This window comes from Taudactylus pleione, unplaced genomic scaffold, assembly GCF_031769625.1.
Source record: "Taudactylus pleione unplaced genomic scaffold, aTauple2 ptg000329l, whole genome shotgun sequence".
Classification (NCBI taxonomy): domain Eukaryota; kingdom Metazoa; phylum Chordata; class Amphibia; order Anura; family Myobatrachidae; genus Taudactylus; species Taudactylus pleione.
Window position 1 is genome coordinate 3,547,592 of NW_028284730.1, and position 26,771 is coordinate 3,574,362.

General features: G+C 44.1%; 1 protein-coding gene across 1 annotated transcript in view; it reads right to left on the bottom strand.

Moving 5' to 3' along the window:
- The window catches only part of PGAM2 (phosphoglycerate mutase 2), a 30,270-nt gene extending 25,387 nt beyond the window's left edge, over positions 1-4,883 (bottom strand). Inside the window, exon 1 of the mRNA XM_088443203.1 lies at positions 4,287-4,883. Coding sequence (XP_088299329.1) covers positions 4,287-4,697 — 411 coding nt within the window. The 5' untranslated portion in view covers positions 4,698-4,883. The remainder of the gene's footprint in view (positions 1-4,286) is intronic.
- Positions 4,884-26,771: the final 21,888 nt, after the last annotated feature.

Consider the following 26,771-nt stretch of genomic DNA (forward strand, 5'->3'; position numbering starts at 1 on the left):
AATCCCTCCTCCTCCTCCTGTAGGTAAGGATATGTAACGTCCTCACTCTCCTGTAGGTAAGAATATGTAATCCCGCCCCCCTCCTGTAGGTAAGAATATGTAATCCTCACCCCCTCCTGTAGGTAAAAATATGTGATCCCCTCCCCCTCCTGTGGGTAAGAATATGTAATCCCCACCCCCTCCTGTATGTAAGAATATGTAATCCCCTCCTCCTCCTGTAGGTAAGAATATGTAATCCCCTCCCTTTCCTGTAGGTAAGAATATGTAATCCCCTACCTCTCCTGTAGGTAAGAATATGTAATCCCCACCCCCTCCTGTAGGTAAAAATATGTAATCCCTCCCTCTTCTGTAGGTGAGAATATATAATCCCTCCTCCTCCTGTAGGTAAGAATATGTAATGTCCTCACTCTCCTGTAGGTAAGAATATGTAATTCCGCCCCCCTCCTGTAGGTAAGAATATGTAATCCTCTCCCTCTCCTGTAGGTAAAAATATGTGATCCCCCCCCCCCTCCTGTGGGTAAGAATATGTAATCCCCTCCCTCTCCTGTAGGTAAGAATATGTAATCCCCTCCCTCTCCTGTAGGTAAGAATATGTAATCCCCACCCCCTCCTGTAGGTAAGAATATGTAATCCCCTCCCTCTCCTGTAGGTAAGAATATGTAATCCCTTCCTCCTCCTGCAGGTAAGAATATGTAATCCCCTCCCCCTCCTGTAGGTAAAAATATGTAATCCCCTCCCCCTCCTGTAGGTAACAATATGTAATCCTCTCCCTCTCCTGTAGGTAACAATATGTAATCTCCTCCCCCTCCTGTAGGTAACAATATGTAATCTCCTCCCCCTCCTGTAAGTAAGAATATGTAATCCCCTCCCCCTCCTGTAGGTAACAATATGTAATCTCCTCCCCCTCCTGTAGGTAACAATATGTAATCTCCTCCCCCTCCTGTAAGTAAGAATATGTAATCCCCTCCCACTCCTGTAGGTGAGAATACCCGGGTCGATGCAACCTGGGACCCGTTCACAGCATAGAAAGAGCCGGCGCTTGGCACGTGATGGCGTTGACGTCATCGACCCGACAATAAGATGGGTCGGGCCGCCAGTCTGAAAGGGGTCTCAGCCGAGTCGCACCTGGGATTGACCTGTGTACAAAATCCTGGGTGCGACCTGGCATTGCAGTGTGAAAGGGGTATTAGTGGTATAGTGCTTTGAAAGATTCCTACTGCTCTCAGCCACCATTGTACTTCTACCTGGTATCATAATCATTACATAGATATTTGGACCAAAATGCTAGCACCTGCGGGGTTCAAAGGTCTGATGGGAGGAACTACCAAACAAATGTGACATGTAATGAGCACAGTCCTTATGCCCCCTCACTTTAATTACTAATTTAAGATAAAATAAACTTTTTTTTACATTGCCTCGGAATGTGCCTGGGGCTATGTATAGGTGTAGAAGAGTAAAGTACAAGACCTAAACGTCCCCAGTTCTGGGGTTGTGAAAGTCCTTTTGTGGAGTGAAAATGCAATGCGCCCCTCTACACAGTATGCACGCCCCTCTTTACCCCTATCCACACCTTCATCTTCTTTTTATTAATCATACTGTGGAAAACTGTACTTTGTAAGGAAATCCTCACATGAGGAATCTCTTCTTCTTGGCCTGTGCATATTATGCGTCTCTGCAAATGATGTCCCTGCTCTTTAGGTCCAAGCACTTTTCTAAAACTTCTAGGGCAATTGTGTAGATTAAGGAGCACTGTGGTAGCAAAGCTACAATAAGCTTGTACTGTGCAGTTGCAATTTTGCAATTTATTAAGTGCCTCAAGTGGAGTGCCATTTGGTATGCTGAGCTAATATGCAGCCTGCCAATTCACTAGGAAGTAGTCCCTCAGTGATGTCACTATTCCCTGGTGCCTTGATAGGCTAAATTCTCGGGAATATTGGTTCAGGTCACAAAATGGCTGCATACACTATGAGTAGATGACAAGTACACTTACTGAATGCTGTTGGTACAGTAATAGCGGACAATCATTATATTTTCATTACACACGAGGCTTGAGTCTGAGTTTCACCCAATGGCTATGTTAACGGAGTTGAGTGATTTTTTTGCTACTGTGCGTATGTGAAAATCCCTAAAAATTTGGACGGTGCAACCATCGATGTTTTCAATTCGACGGAAGCACTTCCATCAAATACCGGAAATTCGATCCTTGCCAACCATCGGATGCAGCTTTCCGATGCCCATCCGATGGCTGGCTGAGGAGGGGGAGCACACACCCCTGCTCTGCATAGCATGCGCAGAGCATCTATTCTCAGAGTAGGGAAAGCCTGGGGGCAGCCCAGCCTGGGCACGCCCCGACAGTGATGTGGGCGGGGTTGCTGTGAGACTCCACCTCCTTTCCCACAGCCCCCCCCTTTTCGGACGGCAGTATAACCACCGCGATGGTTATACTATCGAATTTTTGCAATGCAATGGCTAGTTGCATCGCATGATTTGATGTCACAAGCCCAGCAACCATTTGATGCCTGGCTTCCGATGTCCATCCGTAATTGGGCATTCCTGGGCAGTGACTGGGTGGTGCGTATTCAGAGGCATGCATTGCACCCTCTTATAGGCTAGTTATGGGAGTGTCGCAAGTGTGCTGATGAACTGGCTGCGAATTTAGATGCTTAATCAGTCACTGTGGAGTCCATACTCTGACGGAGATTCTCCACCTGGCATGGGGCTGCTGCAAGTTTCGGTGGTGCAACCGATAGTTGTGTCTAAAGACACTCAGAGCGGGCATCACAGTCCTTGCACAGTCACTCACACGCTTGTACACCGGGGGAAGTGCTGCTACTATCAGTAGTATAAAGTCGTAGACATGACTATGGCAAAAAATTCTAAAGAGGATGCAGCAGGGTGCAACTCAGAATCAGCCCAATAATTAGAATATAATATTTTTATATTTTATATGTTATATTGGACAGTTGGTCTGTTTTGAAACATAGGGACATTTCTAGGGACAGATCTTTAAAATATGAATATTAGGGACAGTTGGTAGCTATGCCAGTGGCTCGTAACTCTCCTAAAAGCTGAATGAGGGCACGTCTATAAAAAGTGGTCTATGAAAAATAGAGACTGATACACCCCAACCAGAAAACTATATACAATTGGTTTCTATATTGATACATATGGAAAAAAATAAATGACCCTGATTTGCTTTATCTCAGTCATATTACCTCATGTTAATCAGTTGGGTGATCTCTGCAAATAACATAATTTTAACGTTCATCCTTTATTCGTTGCTTAGTAGTGAGATTGCTGAGAGTACCACCATTCCCAGGAAAGGGCACAGCGCAGGATATACAACGATACAACTAGCCGTTTTCCTCAGCCCTTGTATTAATATGCCCAATAATTAGCATTCACAGGTAATATACATTACACGTCCCAGTATGCAAGAAATATACTATATGCAGCAGTATAAGCAAGAGATGCAATTAATGTGAGTGGTTTATAAGAATCCAGCAACTGGATAGTATTATGGACAGGGATTTGGTGACACGCAATCTGTTGTGTCTCATATTTATTAACCAGTATTTTGTGTTACTGAATAGTATAACTTGTGTCAGTGGCAAAAATAGGATTTCTAGAGGGGGGTTTTCAAATGCTTGATTTTAGAGCGAGTATGGCCAGTCCATGAAGAGGGCATAATTAGTACTTAACCAGCTGTAATATGCGTCATACAAAGTGTATTGTGTGTGATAATTCCAGAATATACAGGACCAGCAATCACAGTAAGCCATTAGATGCGGCAGTAGGGCCATCCTGCCTGAGCTGAATGTATTTATGTTAGATGTGGGCACCATTCCAGAGCATTGGAGCAAGTTCAGGAGCCATGAGGAGCAGCAGAAGGACCTAGCACTGCCCTGGACATATATGTACATATTGGGCTCTATAGCAGCACATCCCTAACAGTGCATGTTTTCCAGATCTCCTAGTTGGTGCACAGGTTATTTATCACTGGCTGATACATGCTAATTATTTCATTTGTGATACTGAGAATAAAATGCAGCACTAGTAACAATCTATTATATTACTATTTCTATTGTGATCATGGTGTGGGCTGGGGAGGGGGGTTTCCAGGCAGACGGAAACCCCCCCTGCATTTGCCTATGTGTGTACAGTTTATGCTGTTAGTAAACTTTACTGACGGTTAGCATCTCTGGAACTGATGCAGAAATGAGTGTAAGGAGTATAATCCAGTCATACGATGGGGTGAGACTAGTAACATCACAGCGATTCCTTACCTTGCTGATGAGTTTGTAATAAGGGTGATCTTCTCCCATTGGTGGTGGCGGGATGTCATAGGATCTCCTCCAGATCTTCACTTGTTCCTCTCCGTGCTTCTCGGCTGTTTCCGCCTTATTGAGTCCAGTCAGCCCCCCATAATGGCGCTCGTTCAGCCTCCAGGTCCTGTGCACTGGCAGCCACATCTGGTCTGTGCCTTCCGTTATGTACCACAGGGTGCGCACTGCCCGCTTCAGAACAGATGTGTAGCAGATGTCAAACTCCATCTTAGCCTCTTTAATAGCCTGTGCCCCTCTTCGGGCCTCTTCTATCCCCTTTTCACTGAGCTCAGCGTCGAACCAGCCACAAAACCGGTTCTCCTGGTTCCATGAGCTTTCCCCATGACGCACGATTACCAGACGGTGAGGCATAGTGGCTATCAAAGCTTCCCAGAGATTGCAGTAATCAGAGCTGTGTCTAATGTACCTCAAGCTGACTATAGCCCTGCCGCAATGGGTTAATGGCCAGCGAGAGTGAGCTGTGATATGCAAGTGGGGAAATAAACCGGTGGAGTGATCAGCTGAATGCCCTGGTCCCTGGAATGTCCCCCAGTCACTCTCAGGGTATCAGTCTCATATACCAGGGTTACTTCTCCTGGTATCCAATCAGAGGGCATTAGCAGGAGTCCAATGGAAAGGGAGAGAGAGAACCTAAAATAGCCTCACCCTTCCTTCCAGTGACAGCTGCATCTGACCTTTAACAGGGCAATGGCAGAGACACCAAGTAAAGGTCAAATATACCTTTACGCAGCAAGAATGTCTTACAGGAAATAAGTTATGTTCTGTATAGTAATACGCTCTGCTGCCCAGCCTTGTGATCACTTAATACAATTGCGCTGTGCATTTCATAGTCTACCTATGTAAAATGTATTATACAGGCTGTTATATTTCTGTGTATATACTGTATATCAGTGTGAGTACAGGTAAGTGAGAGAGCTTATGGTTCTGCTTATCTTCACTCACAGCACCGAGGCTATATATATATATATATATATAATATATATATATATATATATACACACACACATATATATATTTATATATATATACATATATATATATATATATATATATATACACCACAACAAGTAACAGCAATCTGAGGCTTATAGCTGCAAATAGTTGTATTCCCATATCAACATTTCGCGATATATACCCTGTTGTCAGGACCACAATACATGCTGTTTTGAAGGCAAAGGGTGATCACACCAAATATTGATTTGATTTAGATTTCTCTTCTGTTCATTCACTTTGTATTTTGTTAATTGATAAAAAAAAACTATTAACACTATTTTTTAAAGAATTCTTACTTTGCAAAATCTTTCCACACCTGCCAAAACCTTTGCACAGTACTAGTGCTGAATCGCGTCATTTTGGCCCCGCCCCCTGCTTCACAATGCCGGTAATCTCGGCATTGTGTAGCAGGGGTGGGGCAAAAATGACGCAATTGTGTGACCACGACCCGTTCCGTCCACAAACATGTCAGTTCACGCTCCATATTCCGGCCATGCCCCCTGCAATGCCGATCTGGCTACTCCCTCCCGGAAGAGGCAGCCAGAATATCACCAACCCTGCTCTATGCATTATCTGGCGATCTCTGTTACGTTCTATGTATTATCTGGCAGTCACTGTTAAGCTCTATACATTATCAGGAGGCCGCTGTTACACTCTATGCATTATCTGGCAGTCATTGTTACGCTCTATGCATTATCTGGTGGCCGCTGTTATGCTCTATGCATTATCTGGTAGTCACTGTTACGCTCTATGCATTATCTGGAGGCCGCTGTTACGCTCTATGCATTATCTGGCAGTCATTGTTACGCTTTATGCATTATCTGGCAGTCACTGTTACTTTCTATGCATTATCTGCCAGTCATTGTTACGCTCTATGCATTATCTGGAGGCCACTGTTACACTCTATGCATTATCTGGCAGTCATTGTTACGCTGTATGCATTATCTGGTGGCCGCTGTTACGCTCTATGCATTATCTGGCAGTCACTGTTACGCTCTATGCATTATCTGGCAGTCACTGTTACACTCTATGCATTATCTGGCGGTCACTGTTACGCTCTATGCATTATCTGGTGGTCACTGTTACGCTCTATGCATTATCTGGCAGTCATTGTTACGCTCTATGCATTATCTGGTGGCCGCTGTTACGCTCTATGCATTATCTGGTAGTCACTGTTATGCTCTATGCATTATCTGGAGGCCGCTGTTACGCTCTATGCATTATCTGGCAGTCATTGTTATGCTCTATGCATTATCTGGTGGCTGCTGTTATGCTCTATGCATTATCTGGTAGTCACTGTTACGCTCTATGCATTATCTGGAGGCCGCTGTTACGCTCTATGCATTATCTGGCAGTCATTGTTACGCTGTATGCATTATCTGGCAGTCACTGTTACGTTCTATGCATTATCTGCCAGTCATTGTTACGCTCTATGCATTATCTGGAGGCCACTGTTACACTCTATGCATTATCTGGCAGTCATTGTTACGCTCTATGCATTATCTGGTGGCCGCTGTTACGCTCTATGCATTATCTGGCAGTCACTGTTACGCTCTATGCATTATCTGGCAGTCACTGTTACGCTCTATGCATTATCTGGCGGTCACTGTTACGCTCTATGCATTATCTGGTGGTCACTGTTACGCTCTATGCATTATCTGGCAGTCATTGTTACGCTCTATGCATTATCTGGTGGCCGCTGTTATGCTCTATGCATTATCTGGTAGACACTGTTACGCTCTATGCATTATCTGGAGGCCGCTGTTACGCTCTATGCATTATCTGACGGTTACTGTTACGCTCTATGCATTATCTGGCAGTTACTGTTACGCTCTATGCATTATCTGGCGGTCACGGTTATGCTCTATGCATTATCTGGCAGTCATTGTTACGCTCTATGTATTATCTGGCAGTCACTGTTACGTTCTATGCATTATCTGGAGGCCACTGTTACACTCTATGCATTATCTGGCAGTCACTGTTACGTTCTATGCATTATCTGGAGGCCACTGTTACACTCTATGCATTATCTGGCGGTCGCTGTTACGCTCTATGCATTATCTGGTGGTCATTGTTCCGCTCTATCCATTATCTGGCGGTCATTGTTTCGCTCTATACATTATCTGGCGGTTACTGTTACGCTCTATGCATTATCTGGCGGTCACTGTTACGCTCTATGCATTATCTGGCAGTTACTGTTACGCTCTATGCATTATCTGGCGGTTACTGTTACGCTCTATGCATTATCTTGCAGTTACTGTTACGCTCTATGCACTATCTGGCGGTCACTGTTACGCTCTATGCATTATCTGGCTGGCACTGTTATGCTCTATGCATTATCTGACGGTCACTGTTGCACTCTATGCATTATCTGGCGGTCACTGATACGCTCTATGCATTATCTGGCGGTCACTGTTACACTCTATCCATTATCTGACGGTCGCTGTTGCACTCTATGCATTATCTGACGGTCATTGTTCTGCTCTATGCATTATCTGGCAGTTACTGTTACAATCTATGCATTATCTGCCGGTCATTGTTCCGCTCTATGCATTAACTTTCAGTCACTGCTACGCTCTATGCATTATCTGGCGGTCATTGTTCCGCTCTATGCATTAACTTTCAGTCACTGTTACGCTCTATGCATTATCTGGCGATCGCTGTTACGCTCTATGCATTATCTGGCTGTCGCTGTTCCACACTTTGCATTATCTGGCGGTCTCTGTTACGCTCAATGCATTATCTGGCGGTCACTGTTACGCTCTATGCATTATCTGGCGGTTGCTGTTACGCTCTATGCATTATCTGGCGGTCACTGTTACGCTCTATGCATTATCTGGCGGTCAGTGTTACGCTCTATGCATTATCTGGCAGTCGCTGTTACGCTCAAATGCATTATCTGGCAGTCACTGTTACGCTCTGTGCATTATCTGGCGGTCACTGTTACGTTCTGTGCATTATCTGGCGGTTTCCGTTACGCTCTATGCATTATCTGGCAGTCACTGTTATGCTCTATGCATTATCTGGTGGACTCCGTTACGTTCTATGCATTATCTGGCGGTCACTGTTATGCTCTATGCATTATCTGGCAGTTACTATTATGCTCTATGCACTATCTGGTGATCGCTGTTACGCTCTATGCATTATCTGGCTGTCGCTGTTCCGCACTTTGCATTATCTGTCGGTCTCTGTTACGCTCAATGCATTATCTGGCGGTCACTGTTACGCTCTTTGCATTATCTGGCGGTCGCTGTTACGCTCTATGCATTATCTGGCGGTCACTGTTACGCTCTATGCATTATCTGGCGGTTACTGTTACGCTCTATGCATTATCTGGCAGTCAGTGTTACGCTCTATGCATTATCTGGCAGTCGCTGTTATGCTCAAATGCATTATCTGGCAGTCACTGTTACGCTCTGTGCATTATCTGGCGGTCACTGTTACGTTCTGTGCATTATCTGGCGGTTTCCGTTACGCTCTATGCATTATCTGGCAGTCGCTGTTATGCTCTATGCATTATGTGGCGGTCGCTGTTACGCTCTGTGCATTATCTGGCTGTCGCTGTTCCGCTCTTTGCATTATCTGGCGGATGCTGTTACACTCTATGCATTATCTGGCAGTCGCTGTTACACTCAAATGCATTATCTGGCATTCACTGTTACGCTCTGTGCATTATCTGGGGGTCACTGTTATGTTCTGTGCATTATCTGGCGGTTTCCGTTACGCTCTATGCATTATCTGGCGGTCACTGTTATGCTCTATGCATTATCTGGCGGTTACTGTCATGCTCTATGCATTATCTTGTGGTCTCCGTTACGCTCTATGCATTATCTGGCGGTCACTGTTATCCTCTATGCATTATCTGGCAGTTACTGTTACGCTCTATGCATTATCTGACGGTTACTGTTACGCTCTATGCATTATCTGACGGTCACTGTTACGCTCTATGCATTATCTGGCGGTTACTGTTACGCTCTATGCATGATCTGGCAGTTACTGTTACGCTCTATGCATTATCTGGCAGTCACTGTTATGCTCTATGTATTAAAAATATGGGTATATGAGCGCTGGTATGGATTAGAATTGGTGGACCGCACAAATAAAAATATATGAATGTAATGAATAATCAGTAATCAATAATAAAACAAAACAAACAAAAAAAAGAAAAAATAAATAATAATAATAATAATAATAATAAAAAAAAAATTAATTAAAAAAACAAAAAAAAACAAAGATGAAAATAGAAAGAAAAAACAGCAAAGGAGAGAAAAGGCATAAACAGTATTATGGAATGTTTATAGTCTTTATAGACTAGTTGGGGGTGTGCCAGTTCTGCATGTACCCCACGAGGGGTCCGCTGTGCTATTGCCACCTAACTCACCCTAACTAGCTCGGTGTTGACTGCTGACTTCAGCTGCAGATTCCCATCTGAGCTGCGAGCACATGTCCCACCGGGCTGGCGCCGCTTGATGACAGAGGGTGTCGGGGGATGTTCAGTGGGCTTGTAGCGGCAGCTGCAGTTTTTCTTTTCCTGGGCACTCCTTCCAATCTCCAATGCATTTCGGACCTTCCACGGGTCCTTTGTCAAGGATGAAGGGGGTGGGCCTTGGTATGGCTTTATTTATAGTGTGACTAATTAGTAAAAAGAGTTAAAACCCGGATGTCCGGTCCCGGAATTTGCAGGAGGGTTGGAGGCAAGCACATGTTCTTTTTTCTGTGTCTGACTCCATTTTGGTTTATGCCAGAATGGTGTAGATTGAGAAAAGTTAAAGAAAGATAAGCAATGATATGAAACTAACAAAATAAGAATAAATATAAAGATAAATAAAGATAATAACATAAAAAATAAATAAAAATAAAATTGAAATAAAGTGAAATAAAATAGAAATAAAAATAATAATAATTATTGCTAGTGAATAATGAATCTAAAAATTATTTTGATTTTAAAATACTTATAAAAATGCTTTTAATTCTATATCAATGTTCAGTCCATACGGTTCCAATGTGTGGAGGTTTTAGATCCATTCTGTTTCTTTTTTCTTTAATTTTTCTTTAATGCTTTGATCAGATCCTCACCTCGCCAGTTTTGTGTTACTCTTTCGATACCCATAAACTTCAATCCTCTTGGGTCCTTAATGTGGTTATTTAAAAAATGGGCTGATACACTGTGAGTAGTGAGGCCTTTCTTGATGTTGTATATATGTTCTGATATTCGTACTTTTATTTTTCTTTTTGTTTGGCCGATATATTGAATGCCACATGGGCACTCTAATAGGTATATCGCTCCTTCGGTCTCACATGAGATGGAATCCTTAACTGGATACTTTCGTCCTGTTTGGTTTGAATTGAATTCTGTTTTCTTGTTGGTGTCCTTAATCTGGTTCTTACAGCCAGTGCAACTTTTGCAAAAATGGAAGCCCTTTGAAGCTTTATTTATTTTCTCTTTGTTGTTCTGGGTCCCGTAGAAGCTTTTCGTTAGTTGTTGTTTGAGGTTTGACGCCTTCCTGTATATAATACGTGCTTGTGCTGGCAGTATCTTCTTCACTTCCTCATCTAGCCTCAATATATTCCAGTGTTTTGTAAGGATGTTTTCGATCTGTTTGTAATTGCTATTGAACTGTGTTATGAATGAGACTGGTCTTTCTTCTTCTTGTTTTGTGTGTTTGTATTGAATGAGTGTGCCTCTGTCTAATTTGCTAATTTTTTCAATTTCTTCTGATAGTCTTTTTTCTTTATAACCCTTCTTGATGAAATTTGACTTCATTTCTGTTGCCTGTACCCTAAAGGTGTTATCTTTGGTACAGTTCCTTCTTAGGCGGCGAAATTGGCCCCCTGGTATGTTGTTTTTCCATTTTGAATGATGGTTACTTTGAATAGGCAGAATGCTATTGCCACTGACATCTTTAACATGATTTCTGGTCATTATTCCACCGTCTTCTATAAATATTTCCAAATCCAGAAAAATAATCATTTGTTTGCTATAATTAGATGAGAATTCTAAATTTAGGTTATTCTGATTCAGAGAAATAAGAAATTGCTTCAGGTCATCTTCTGTTCCATCCCAGATAAATAGCAAATCGTCAATATACCTGCGCCATAATTTGATGTTTCCAATATACGCGTTATTCTGCCAGATATGAGTATCCTCCCACCATGCTACAAACAAGTTTGCGTAGCAAGGGGCAAAGGATGTGCCCATTGCAGTTCCTCTTGTTTGTAGAAAAAAGTCGCCATTGTGCCAAAAATAATTTTTCCTAAGGATGAAATCTATTGAATCCATTATGAAGTTTATCTGTTCATTTGGAATTGTTGATTGAGATGATAGGTAATGTCTAGTTGCGTCACATCCTAGTTGTCGTCATTGTCTGATTCTTCTTCATAATTTCTCTTCTGTAACTTCTTTTTAGGCACATTTTGTTGCTCTTCAATATCTTCAAGGAGTGTTCTGAAACTTTTTTGCTCTAATTCTTTGGCTGAATCTTTTCCTTGTTGGTATGATTGTCTGATCAATTTGTATGGATTATGTTGTTGACGTGGTTGTTGCGTCTGATATGAAAAGTTTCTTTGATCATAGGGTTTGTACTCTCTTTGTCTGGTTGTCTGTGGATATCCTTGCAGGAGAGGTCTTTTCTCTCTAGGTAGATTTTGAATTTTCCTATATTGCTGGTATCCCTGTCTTTGTTTTATGGTTTCTATATTTGATGTGTGGTTCCTTTTTTCATTGATAGTTTTTGAATACAAATCTTTCTCTTCATAATCTCTTATGAATTTCTTTTTCTTTTGTGAAATAATATCTTCCTCTAGTTTCTCCATTTTGCTCTTTGTTAGGTCCATCAAGTTCTGATAATCTTGCATTGTCTGTAATGGCTCAAATTTCTTCTCAATTTGTTCAATATTCTCATTTATATTTTTCATTGAGCTTTCTCTATCCTTAATGATTAGTTTGATCAATTCCCTGGAACATGTATCCAATACATCGTTCCATTTTTGAAAAAGTCTATTGTGATGGGTACGAATGTTGGATTTTTCTGCATTCATAGGCCTTTTGGAATAAGCCCTTGTTCCAAATATTTGGATAATGTAATTTCCCACCATTGTCTTATTTCTTGTACATAATATTTTTCCAGTCTAAGGAATTGGTTACAAAAACCTTCCTCTTTATTGGTTGGTTCTACAGGTGCTCTGGTGGTTGAGAAGATTTCTGCAATGTTATCTCTTCTATGATTGTGTCGTGTTATATAAGGCATAGAGGCAAACTCCACTTAGGTTATAGTAGCTAGAAGTAAAAAATAAAAATGGTGTGTTGCGCTTGTATTTCCGCAGCTCAATAAATAGTGGTCAGATTAAAAATATGGGTATATGAGCGCTGGTATGGATTAGAATTGGTGGACCGCACAAACAAAAATATATGAATGTAATGAATAATCAGTAATCAATAATAAAACAAAACAAACAAAAAAAAATAAAATAATAATAATAATAATAATAATAAATAAATAAATAAATAAAAATTAATTTGAAAAAATAAATAAAAAATAAAAAAACAAACATGAAAATAGAAAGAAAAACCAGCAAATGAGAGAAAAGGCATAAACAGTATTATGGAATGTTTATAGTCTTTATAGACGGTCGCTTTTGCACTCTATGCATTATCTGACGGTCATTGTTCCGCTCTATGCATTATCTAGTGGTCACTGTTACGGTCTATGCATTTTCTGGCAGTCACTGTTACGCTCTATGCATTAACTTTCAGTCACTGTTACGCTCTATGCATTATCTGGCGGTCATTGTTCCGCTCTATGCATTATCTGGCAAGTACTGTTATGCTCTATGCACTATCTGGCGGTCGCTGTTACGCTCTATGCATTATCTGGCTGTCGCTATTCCACTCTTTGCATTATCTGGCGGATTCTGTTACTCTCTATGCATTATCTGGCGGTCACTGTTACGCTCTATACATTATCTGGCAGTTACAGTTACGCTCTATGCATTATCTGGCAGTCAGTGTTATGCTCTATGCATTATCTGGCAGTCACTGTTACGCTCTGTGCATTATCTGGCGGTCACTGTTACGTTCTGTGCATTATCTTACGGTTTCGGTTACGCTCTATGCATTATCTGGCGGTCACTGTTATGCTCTATGCATTATCTGGCGGTCACTGTTACGTTCTGTGCATTATCTGGCGGTTTCCGTTACGCTCTATGCATTATCTGGCGGTCACTGTTACGCTCTATGCATTATCTGGCGGTCACTGTTATGCTCTATGCATTATCTGGCAGTTACTGTTATGCTCTATGCACTATCTGGCGGTCGCTGTTACGCTCTATGCATTATCTGGCTGTCACTGTTCCGCTCTTTGCATTATCTGCGGACGCTGTTACGCTCTATGCATTATCTGGCAGTCGCTGTTACGTTCAAATGCATTTTCTGGCAGTCACTGTTACGTTCTGTGCATTATCTGGCGGTTTCCGTTACGCTCTATGCATTATCTGGTGGTCACTGTTATGCTCTGTGCATTATCTGGTGGTCACTGTTATGCTCTATGCATTATCTGGTGGTCTTCGTTACGCTCTATGCATTATCTGAGGACGCTGTTACGCTCTATGCATTATCTGGCAGTCGCTGTTACGCTCAAATGCATTATCTGGCAGTCACTGTTACGCTCTATGCATTATCTGGCTGTCGCTGTTCCGCTCCTTGCATTATCTGGTGGCCGCTGTTACGCTCTATGCATTATCTGGCAGTCGCTGTTACGCTCAAATGCATTATCTGGCAGTCTCCGTTACGCTCTATGCATTATCTGGCGGTCACTGTTACATTCAGTGCATTATCTGGAGGTTTCCGTTATGCTCTATGCATTATCTGGCGGTCACTGTTATGCTCTATGCATTATCTGGCAGTTACTGTTATGCTCTATGCACTATCTGGCGGTCGCTGTTACGCTCTATGCATTATCTGGCTGTCACTGTTCCGCTCTTTGCATTATCTGCAGACGCTGTTACGCTCTATGCATTATCTGGCAGTCGCTGTTACGCTCAAATGCATTATCTGGCTGTCACTGTTACGCTCTGTGCATTATCTGGCGGTCACTGTTACGTTCTGTGCATTATCTGGCGGTTTCCGTTACGCTCTTTGCATTATCTGGTGGTCACTGTTATGCTCTGTGCATTATCTGGCGGTCACTGTTATGCTCTATGCATTATCTGGTGGTCTTCGTTACGCTCTATGCATTATCTGAGGACGCTGTTACGCTCTATGCATTATCTGGCAGTCGCTGTTAAGCTCAAATGCATTATCTGGCAGTCACTGTTACGCTCTATGCATTATCTGGCTGTCGCTGTTACGCTCTTTGCATTATCTGGTGGCCGCTGTTACGCTCTATGCATTATCTGGCAGTCGCTGTTACGCTCAAATGCATTATCTGGCAGTCTCCGTTATGCTCTATGCATTATCTGGCGGTCACTGTTACATTCAGTGCATTATCTGGAGGTTTCCGTTATGCTCTATGCATTATCTGGCGGTCGCTGTTACGCTCTATGCATTATCTGGCTGTCGCTGTTCCACTCTTTGCATTATCTGGCGGATGCTGTTACACTCTATGCATTATCTGGCAGCCGCTGTTACGCTCAAATGCATTATCTGGCAGTCACTGTTACGCTCTTTGCATTATCTGGGGCTCACTGTTACATTCTATGCATTATCTGGCGGTTTCCGTTACGCTCTATGCATTATCTAGCGGTCACTGTTATGCTCTATGCATTATCTGGCGGTCACTGTCATGCTCTATGCATTATCTGGTGGTCTCCGTTGCGCTCTATGCATTATCTGGCTGTCACTGTTATCCTCTATGCATTATCTGGCAGTTACTGTTATGCTCTATGCATTATCTGACGGTTACTGTTACGCTCTATGCATTATCTGACGGTCACTGTTACGCTCTATGCATTATCTGGCGGTTACTGTTATGCTCTATGCATTATCTGGCGGTTACTGTTACGCTGTATGCATTATCTGACGGTCACTGTTATGCTCTATGCATTATCTGACGGTCGCTGTTGCACTCAATGCATTATCTGACGGTCATTGTTCCGCTCTATGCATTATCTGGCGGTCACTGTTACGGTCTATGCATTATCTGGCAGTCACTGTTACGCTCAAATGCATTATCTGGCAGTTACTGTTATGCTCTATGCATTATCCGGTGATCTCGATTACGCTCTATGCATTATCTGGCGGTCACTGTTACGCTCTATGCATTATCTGGCGGTCACTGTTATGCTCTATGCATTATCTGGCGGTCGCTGTTACACTGTATGCATTATCTGGCTGTCGCTGTTCCACTCTTTGCATTATCTGGTGGACGCTATTACGCTCTATGCATTATCTGGTGGTCTCTGTTACGCTCTATGCATTATCTGGCGGTTTCTGTTACGCTCTATGCATTATCTGGCGGTCGCTGTTACGCTCTATGCATTATCTGGCGGTTTCCATTATGCTCTATACATTATCTGGCAGTCACTGTTATGCTCTGTGCACTATCTGGCGGTCACTGTTATGCTCTATGCATTATCCGGTGATCTCGGTTACGCTCTATGCATCATCTGGCGGTCACTGTTACGCTCTATGCATTATCTGGCGGTCACTGTTATGCTCTATGCATTATCTGGCAGTCGCTGTTATGCTCAAATGCATTATCTGGCAGTCACTGTTACGCTCTGTGCATTATCTGGCGGTCACTGTTACGTTCTGTGCATTATCTGGCGGTTTCCGTTACGCTCTGTGCATTATCTGGCGGTCACTGTTATGCTCTATGCATTATCTGGCGGTCACTGTTATGCTCTATGCATTATCTGGCAGTTACTGTTATGCTCTATGCACTATCTGGCGGTCACTGTTACGCTCTATGCATTATCTGGCGGTCACTGTTATGCTCTATGCATTATCTGGCGGTCACTGTTACGCTCTATGCATTATCTGGCTGTCTCTGTTCCGCTCTTTGCATTATCTGCGGACGCTGTTACGCTCTCTGCATTATCTGACAGTCGCTGTTACGCTCAAATGCATTATCTGACAGTTGCTGTTACGCTCTATGCATTTTCTGACGGTTACTGTTAGGCTCTATGCATTATCTGGCGGTTACTGTTGCACTCTATGCATTATCTGGCGGTTACTGTTACGCTCTATGCATTATCTGGCGGTCACTGTTACGCTCTATGCATTATCTGGCGGTCACTGTTGCACTCTATGCATTATCTGACAGTCCTTGTTCCGCTCTATGCATTATCTGACGGTCATTGTTACGGTCTATGCATTATCTGGCGGTCATTGTTCCGCTCTATGCATGATCTGGCGGTCATTGTTCCGCTCTATGCATTATCTGGCGGTCATTGTTCTGCTCTATGCATTATCTGGCGGTTACTGCTACGCTGTATGTACTATCTGGCGGTCGCTGTTACACTCAATGCATTATCTGGCTGTCGCTGTTCCGCTCTTTCCATTATCTGGCGGACGCTCTTACGCTCTATGCATTATCTGGTGGTCACTGTTACGCTCTATGCATTATCTGGCGGTCACTGATACGCTCTATGCATTATCTGGCAGTTACTGTTATGCTATATGCATTATCTGGCAGTCAGTGTTACGCTCTATGCATTATCTGGCAGTCGCTGTTACGCTCTGTGCATTATCTGGCGGTCACTGTTACGTTCTGTGCATTTTCTGGCGGTTTTTCTGTTACGCTCTATGCATTATCTGGCAGTCACTGTTATGCTTTATGCATTATCTGGCGGTCACTGTTACGTTCTGTGCATTATCTGGCGGTTTCCGTTACGCTCTATGCACTATCCGGCGGTCACTGTTACACTCTATGCATTATCTTACGGTCACTGTTATGGTCTATGCATTATCTGGCAGTCACTGTTACGCTCTGTGCTTTATCTGGCGGTCACTGTTACGTTCTGTGCATTATCTGGTGGTCTCCGTTACGCTCTATGCATTATCTGGCAGTTACTGTTATGCTCTATGCACTATCTGGCGGTTGCTTTTATGCTCTATGCATTATCTGGCTGTCGCTGTTCCGCTCTTTGCATTATCTGCGGATGCTGTTACGCTCTATGCATTATCTGGCAGTCGCTGTTACGCTCAAATGCATTATCTGGCAGTCACTGTTACGCTCTGTGCATTATCTGGCGGTCACTGTTACCTTCTGTGCATTATCTGGCGGTTTCCGTTACGATCTATGCATTAACTGGCGGTCACTGTTACGCTCTATGCATTATCTGGCGGTCACTGTTACGCTCTATGCATTATCTGGTGGTCTCCGTTACGCTTTATGCATTATCTGGCGGTCACTGTTACGCTCTATGCATTATCTGGCTGTCGCTGTTACGCTCTATGCATTATCTGGCTGTTGCTGTTCCGCTCTTTGCATTATCTGGCGGACGCTGTTACGCTCTATGCATTATCTGGCTGTCTCTGTTACGCTCTATGCATTATCTGGCGGTCACAGTTACGCTCTATGCATTATCTGGCGGTCGCTGTTACTCTATGCATTATCTGGCGGTCACTGTTATGCTCTATGCATTATCTGGTGGTCTTCGTTGCGCTCTATGCTTTATCTGGTGATCACTGTTACGCTCTATGCATTATCTGGCGGTCACTGTTATGCTCTGTGTATTATCTGTCTGTCGCTGTTCCGCTCTTTGCATTATCTGAGGACGCTGTTATGCTCTATGCATTATCTGGCAGTCGCTGTTACGCTCAAATGCATTATCTGGCAGTCGCTGTTACGCTCTATGCATTATCTGGCTGTCGCTGTTCCGCTCTTTGCATTATCTGGTGGCCGCTGTTACGCTCTATGCATTATCTGGCAGTCGCTGTTACGCTCAAATGCATTATCTGGCAGTCTCCTTTACGCTCTATGCATTATCTGGCGGTCACTGTTACATTCTGTGCATTATCTGGCGGTCACTGTTATGCTCTATGCATTATCCGGTGATCTCGGTTACGCTCTATGCATTATCTGGCTGTCACTGTTACGCTCTATGCATTATCTGGCAGTCACTGTTATGCTCTATGCATTATCTGGCAGTTACTGATATGCTCTATGCACTATCTGACGGTCGCTGTTACGCTGTGTGCATTATCTGGCTGTCGCTGTTCCACTCTTTGCATTATCTGGTGGACGCTGTTACGCTCTATGCATTATCTGGTGGTCTCTGTTACGCTCTTTGCATTATCTGGCGTTCTCTGTTACGCTCTATGCATTATCTGGCGGTCACTGTTACGCTCTATGCATTATCTGGCTGTCACTGTTATGCTCTATGCATTATCTGGCAGTTGCTGTTACGCTCAAATGCATTATCTGGCAGTCACTGTTCCGCTCTGTGCATTATCTGGCGGTCACTGTTACGTTCTGTGCATTATCTGTCGGTTTCCGTTACGCTCTGTGCATTATCTGGCGGTCACTGTTATGCTCTATGCATTATCTGGCAGTTACTGTTATGCTCTATGTATTATCTGGCGGTCACTGTTACGCTCTATGCATTATCTGGTGGTCACTGTTACGCTCTATGCATTATCTGGATGTTGCTGTTCCGCTCTTTGCATTATCTGGAGGACGCTGTTACGCTCTATGCATTATCTTGCTGTCTCTGTTACGCTCTATGCATTATCTTGCTGTCTCTGTTACGCTCTATGCATTATCTGGCGGTCACTGTTACGCTCTATGCATTATCTGGCGGTCGCTGTTACTCTATGCATTATCTGGCGGTCACTGTTACGCTCTATGCATTATCTGGTGGTCTTCGTTGCGCTCTATGCATTATCTGGCGGTCACTGTTACGCTCTATGCATTATCTTGCGGTCACTGTTATACTCTGTGCATTATCTGTCTGTCGCTGTTCCGCTCTTTGCATTATCAGAGGACGCTGTTATGCTCTATGCATTATCTGGCAGTCGCTGTTACGCTCAAATGCATTATCTGGCAGTCACTGTTACGCTCTATGCATTATCTGGCTGTCGCTGTTCCGCTCTTTGCATTATCTGGTGGCCGCTGTTACGCTCTATGCATTATCTGGCGTTCTCTGTTACGCTATATGCATTATCTGGCGGTCGCTGTTACGCTCTATGCATTATCTGGCGGTTTCCATTATGCTCTATACATTATCTGGCAGTCACTGTTATGCTCTGTGCATTATCTGGCGGTCACTGTTATGCTCTATGCATTATCCGGTGATCTCGGTTACACTCTATGCATTATCTGGCGGTCACTGTTACGCTCTATGCATTATCTGGCGGTCACTGTTACTCTCTATGCATTATCTGGCGGTCACTGTTATGCTCTATGCATTATCTGGCAGTTATTGTTATGCTCTATGCACTATCTGGCGTTCGCTGTTACGCTGTATGCATTATCTGGCTGTCGCTGTTCCACTCTTTGCATTATCTGGTGGACGCTGTTACGCTCTATGCATTATCTGGCGGTCTCTGTTACTCTCTATGCATTATCTGGCGGTCTCTGTTACGCTCTATGCATTATCTGGCGGTCGCTGTTACGCTCTATGCATTATCTGGCGGTCACTGTTACGCTCTATGCATTATCTGGCGGTTACTGTTATGCTCTATGCATTATCTGGCAGTCACTGTTACGCCTAAATGCATTATCTGGCAGTCACTGTTACGCTCTGTGCATTATCTGGCGGTCACTGTTACGTTCTGTGCTTTATCTGGCGGTCACTGTTATGCTCTATGCATTATCTGGAGGTCACTGTTATGCTCCATGCATTATCTGGCAGTTACTGTTATGCTCTATGCACTATCTGGCGGTTACTGTTAGGCTCTATGCATTTTCTGACGGTTTACTGTTAGGCTCTATGCATTATCTGGTGGTTACTGTTACACTCTATGCATTATCTAGTGGTTACTGTTACACTCTTTGCATGATCTGGCAGTCACTGTTATGCTCTATGCATTATCTGATGGCCGCTGTTGCACTCTATGCATTATCTGACGGTCATTGTTCTGCTCTATGCATTATCTGACGGTCATTGTTACGGTCTATGCATTATCTGGTGGTCACTGTTCCGCTCTATGCATTATCTGACGGTCATTGTTACGGTCTATGCATTATCTGGCTGTCGCTGTTCCACTCTTTGCATTATCTGGTGGACGCTATTACGCTCTATGCATTATCTGGTGGTCTCTGTTACGCTCTATGCATTATCTGGCGGTTTCTGTTACGCTCTATGCATTATCTGGCGGTCGCTGTTACGCTCTATGCATTATCTGGCGGTTTCCATTATGCTCTATACATTATCTGGCAGTCACTGTTATGCTCTGTGCACTATCTGGCGGTCACTGTTATGCTCTTTGCATTATCCGGTGATCTCGGTTACGCTCTATGCATCATCTGGCGGTCACTGTTACGCTCTATGCATTATCTGGCGGTCACTGTTATGCTCTATGCATTATCTGGCAGTCGCTGTTATGCTCAAATGCATTATCTGGCAGTCACTGTTACGCTCTGTGCATTATCTGGCGGTCACTGTTACGTTCTGTGCATTATCTGGCGGTTTCCGTTACGCTCTGTGCATTATCTGGCGGTCACTGTTATGCTCTATGCATTATCTGGCGGTCACTGTTATGCTCTATGCATTATCTGGCAGTTACTGTTATGCTCTATGCACTATCTGGCGGTCACTGTTACGCTCTATGCATTATCTGGCGGTCACTGTTATGCTCTATGCATTATCTGGCGGTCACTGTTACGCTCTATGCATTATCTGGCTGTCTCTGTTCCGCTCTTTGCATTATCTGCGGACGCTGTTACGCTCTCTGCATTATCTGACAGTCGCTGTTACGCTCAAATGCATTATCTGACAGTTGCTGTTACGCTCTATGCATTTTCTGACGGTTACTGTTAGGCTCTATGCATTATCTGGCGGTTACTGTTGCACTCTATGCATTATCTGGCGGTTACTGTTACGCTCTATGCATTATCTGGCGGTCACTGTTACGCTCTATGCATTATCTGGCGGTCACTGTTGCACTCTATGCATTATCTGACAGTCCTTGTTCCGCTCTATGCATTATCTGACGGTCATTGTTACGGTCTATGCATTATCTGGCGGTCATTGTTCCGCTCTATGCATGATCTGGCGGTCATTGTTCCGCTCTATGCATTATCTGGCGGTCATTGTTCTGCTCTATGCATTATCTGGCGGTTACTGCTACGCTGTATGTACTATCTGGCGGTCGCTGTTACACTCAATGCATTATCTGGCTGTCGCTGTTCCGCTCTTTCCATTATCTGGCGGACGCTCTTACGCTCTATGCATTATCTGGTGGTCACTGTTACGCTCTATGCATTATCTGGCGGTCACTGATACGCTCTATGCATTATCTGGCAGTTACTGTTATGCTATATGCATTATCTGGCAGTCAGTGTTACGCTCTATGCATTATCTGGCAGTCGCTGTTACGCTCTGTGCATTATCTGGCGGTCACTGTTACGTTCTGTGCATTTTCTGGCGGTTTTTCTGTTACGCTCTATGCATTATCTGGCAGTCACTGTTATGCTTTATGCATTATCTGGCGGTCACTGTTACGTTCTGTGCATTATCTGGCGGTTTCCGTTACGCTCTATGCACTATCCGGCGGTCACTGTTACACTCTATGCATTATCTTACGGTCACTGTTATGGTCTATGCATTATCTGGCAGTCACTGTTACGCTCTGTGCTTTATCTGGCGGTCACTGTTACGTTCTGTGCATTATCTGGTGGTCTCCGTTACGCTCTATGCATTATCTGGCAGTTACTGTTATGCTCTATGCACTATCTGGCGGTTGCTTTTATGCTCTATGCATTATCTGGCTGTCGCTGTTCCGCTCTTTGCATTATCTGCGGATGCTGTTACGCTCTATGCATTATCTGGCAGTCGCTGTTACGCTCAAATGCATTATCTGGCAGTCACTGTTACGCTCTGTGCATTATCTGGCGGTCACTGTTACCTTCTGTGCATTATCTGGCGGTTTCCGTTACGATCTATGCATTAACTGGCGGTCACTGTTACGCTCTATGCATTATCTGGCGGTCACTGTTACGCTCTATGCATTATCTGGTGGTCTCCGTTACGCTTTATGCATTATCTGGCGGTCACTGTTACGCTCTATGCATTATCTGGCGGTCGCTGTTACGCTCTATGCATTATCTGGCTGTTGCTGTTCCGCTCTTTGCATTATCTGGCGGACGCTGTTACGCTCTATGCATTATCTGGCTGTCTCTGTTACGCTCTATGCATTATCTGGCGGTCACAGTTACGCTCTATGCATTATCTGGCGGTCGCTGTTACTCTATGCATTATCTGGCGGTCACTGTTATGCTCTATGCATTATCTGGTGGTCTTCGTTGCGCTCTATGCTTTATCTGGTGATCACTGTTACGCTCTATGCATTATCTGGCGGTCACTGTTATGCTCTGTGTATTATCTGTCTGTCGCTGTTCCGCTCTTTGCATTATCTGAGGACGCTGTTATGCTCTATGCATTATCTGGCAGTCGCTGTTACGCTCAAATGCATTATCTGGCAGTCGCTGTTACGCTCTATGCATTATCTGGCTGTCGCTGTTCCGCTCTTTGTATTATCTGGTGGCCGCTGTTACGCTCTATGCATTATCTGGCAGTCGCTGTTACGCTCAAATGCATTATCTGGCAGTCTCCTTTACGCTCTATGCATTATCTGGCGGTCACTGTTACATTCTGTGCATTATCTGGCGGTCACTGTTATGCTCTATGCATTATACGGTGATCTCGGTTACGCTCTATGCATTATCTGGCTGTCACTGTTACGCTCTATGCATTTTCTGGCAGTCACTGTTATGCTCTATGCATTATCTGGCAGTTACTGATATGCTCTATGCACTATCTGACGGTCGCTGTTACGCTGTGTGCATTATCTGGCTGTCGCTGTTCCACTCTTTGCATTATCTGGTGGACGCTGTTACGCTCTATGCATTATCTGGTGGTCTCTGTTACGCTCTTTGCATTATCTGGCGTTCTCTGTTACGCTCTATGCATTATCTGGCGGTCACTGTTACGCTCTATGCATTATCTGGCTGTCACTGTTATGCTCTATGCATTATCTGGCAGTCGCTGTTACGCTCAAATGCATTATCTGGCAGTCACTGTTCCGCTCTGTGCATTATCTGGCGGTCACTGTTACGTTCTGTGCATTATCTGTCGGTTTCCGTTACGCTCTGTGCATTATCTGGCGGTCACTGTTATGCTCTATGCATTATCTGGCAGTTACTGTTATGCTCTATGTATTATCTGGCGGTCACTGTTACGCTCTATGCATTATCTGGTGGTCACTGTTACGCTCTATGCATTATCTGGATGTTGCTGTTCCGCTCTTTGCATTATCTGGAGGACGCTGTTACGCTCTATGCATTATCTTGCTGTCTCTGTTACGCTCTATGCATTATCTTGCTGTCTCTGTTACGCTCTATGCATTATCTGGCGGTCACTGTTACGCTCTATGCATTATCTGGCGGTCGCTGTTACTCTATGCATTATCTGGCGGTCACTGTTACGCTCTATGCATTATCTGGTGGTCTTCGTTGCGCTCTATGCATTATCTGGCGGTCACTGTTACGCTCTATGCATTATCTTGCGGTCACTGTTATACTCTGTGCATTATCTGTCTGTCGCTGTTCCGCTCTTTGCATTATCAGAGGACGCTGTTATGCTCTATGCATTATCTGGCAGTCGCTGTTACGCTCAAATGCATTATCTGGCAGTCACTGTTACGCTCTATGCATTATCTGGCTGTCGCTGTTCCGCTCTTTGCATTATCTGGTGGCCGCTGTTACGCTCTATGCATTATCTGGCGTTCTCTGTTACGCTATATGCATTATCTGGCGGTCGCTGTTACGCTCTATGCATTATCTGGCGGTTTCCATTATGCTCTATACATTATCTGGCAGTCACTGTTATGCTCTGTGCATTATCTGGCGGTCACTGTTATGCTCTATGCATTATCCGGTGATCTCGGTTACACTCTATGCATTATCTGGCGGTCACTGTTACGCTCTATGCATTATCTGGCGGTCACTGTTACTCTCTATGCATTATCTGGCGGTCACTGTTATGCTCTATGCATTATCTGGCAGTTATTGTTATGCTCTATGCACTATCTGGCGTTCGCTGTTACGCTGTATGCATTATCTGGCTGTCGCTGTTCCACTCTTTGCATTATCTGGTGGACGCTGTTACGCTCTATGCATTATCTGGCGGTCTCTGTTACTCTCTATGCATTATCTGGCGGTCTCTGTTACGCTCTATGCATTATCTGGCGGTCGCTGTTACGCTCTATGCATTATCTGGCGGTCACTGTTACGCTCTATGCATTATCTGGCGGTTACTGTTATGCTCTATGCATTATCTGGCAGTCACTGTTACGCCTAAATGCATTATCTGGCAGTCACTGTTACGCTCTGTGCATTATCTGGCGGTCACTGTTACGTTCTGTGCTTTATCTGGCGGTCACTGTTATGCTCTATGCATTATCTGGAGGTCACTGTTATGCTCCATGCATTATCTGGCAGTTACTGTTATGCTCTATGCACTATCTGGCGGTTACTGTTAGGCTCTATGCATTTTCTGACGGTTTACTGTTAGGCTCTATGCATTATCTGGTGGTTACTGTTACACTCTATGCATTATCTAGTGGTTACTGTTACACTCTTTGCATGATCTGGCAGTCACTGTTATGCTCTATGCATTATCTGATGGCCGCTGTTGCACTCTATGCATTATCTGACGGTCATTGTTCTGCTCTATGCATTATCTGACGGTCATTGTTACGGTCTATGCATTATCTGGTGGTCACTGTTCCGCTCTATGCATTATCTGACGGTCATTGTTCCGCTCTATGCATTATCTGACGGTCATTGTTACGGTCTATGCATTATCTGGCGGTCATTGTTCCGCTCTATGCATTATCTGGCGGTCATTGTTCTGCTCTATGCATTATCTGGCAGTTACTGTTATGCTCTATGTACTATCTGGCGGGCGCTGTTACACTCTATGCATTATTACGCTCGATGCATTATCTGGCAGTCGCTGTTACGCTCTGTGCATTATCTGGCGGTCTCTGTTACGCTCTATGCACTATCTGGCAGTCACTGTTACGCTCTATGCATTATCTGGCGGTCACTGTTACGCTCTATGCATTATCTGGCAGTCACTGTTACGCTCTATGCATTATCTGGCGGTTTCCGTTACGCTCTATGCATTATCTGGCGGTCACTGTTACGCTCTATACATTATCTGGCAGTCACTGTTACGCTCTATGCTTTATCTGGCGGTCACTGTTACACTCTGTGCATTATCTGGCAGTCACTGTTACGCTCTATGCATTATCTGGCGGTCGCTGTTACGCTCTATGTATTATCTGGCAGTCGCTGTTACGCTCTGTGCATTATCTGGCGGTTTCCGTTACGCTCTGTGCATTATCTGGCGGTCACTGTTATGCTCTGTGCATTATCTGGCGGTCACTGTTACGCTCTGTGCATTATCTGGCAGTCGCTGTTACGCTCAAATGCATTATCTGGCAGTCACTGTTACACTCTATGCATTAACTGGCTGTCGCTGTTCCGCTCGTGCCATTATCTGGTGGCCGCTATGATGCTCTTTGAATTATCTGGCAGTCGCTGTTACGCTCAAATGCATTATCTGGCAATCTCCGTTACGCTCTATGCATTATCTGGCGGTCACTGTTATGCTCTGTGTATTATCTGGCGGTCACTGTTATGCTCTATGCATTATTTGGTGATCTCGGTTACGCTCTATGCATTATCTGGCGGTCACTGTTATGCTCTATGCATTATCTGGCAGTTACTGTTATGCTCTATGCATTATCTGGCTGTCGCTGTTCCACTGTTTGCATTATCTGGTGGACGCTGTTACGCTCTATGCATTTTCTGGCTGTCTCTGTTACGCTCTATGCATTATCTGGCGGTCACTGTTACGCTCTATGCATTATCTGGCGGTCGCTGTTACTCTATGCATTATCTGGCGGTTACTGTTGCGCTCTATGCATTGTCTGGCAGTCAGTGTTCCGCTCTATGCATTATCTGGCGGTTACTGTTACGCTCTATGCATTATCTGGCAGTCAGTGTTCCGCTCTATGCATTATCTGGAAGTCACTGTTTTGCTCTGTGCATTATCTGGCGGTCTCCTTTACGCTCTATGCATTATCTGGCGGCCACTGTTATGCTCTATGCATTATCTGGCGGTCACTGTTACGTTCTGTGCATTATCTGGCGGTTTCCGTTACGCTCTATGCACTATCTGGCGGTCGCTGTTATGCTCTATGCATTATCTGACAGTCACTGTTATGCTTTATGCATTATCTGGCGGTCACTGTTACGC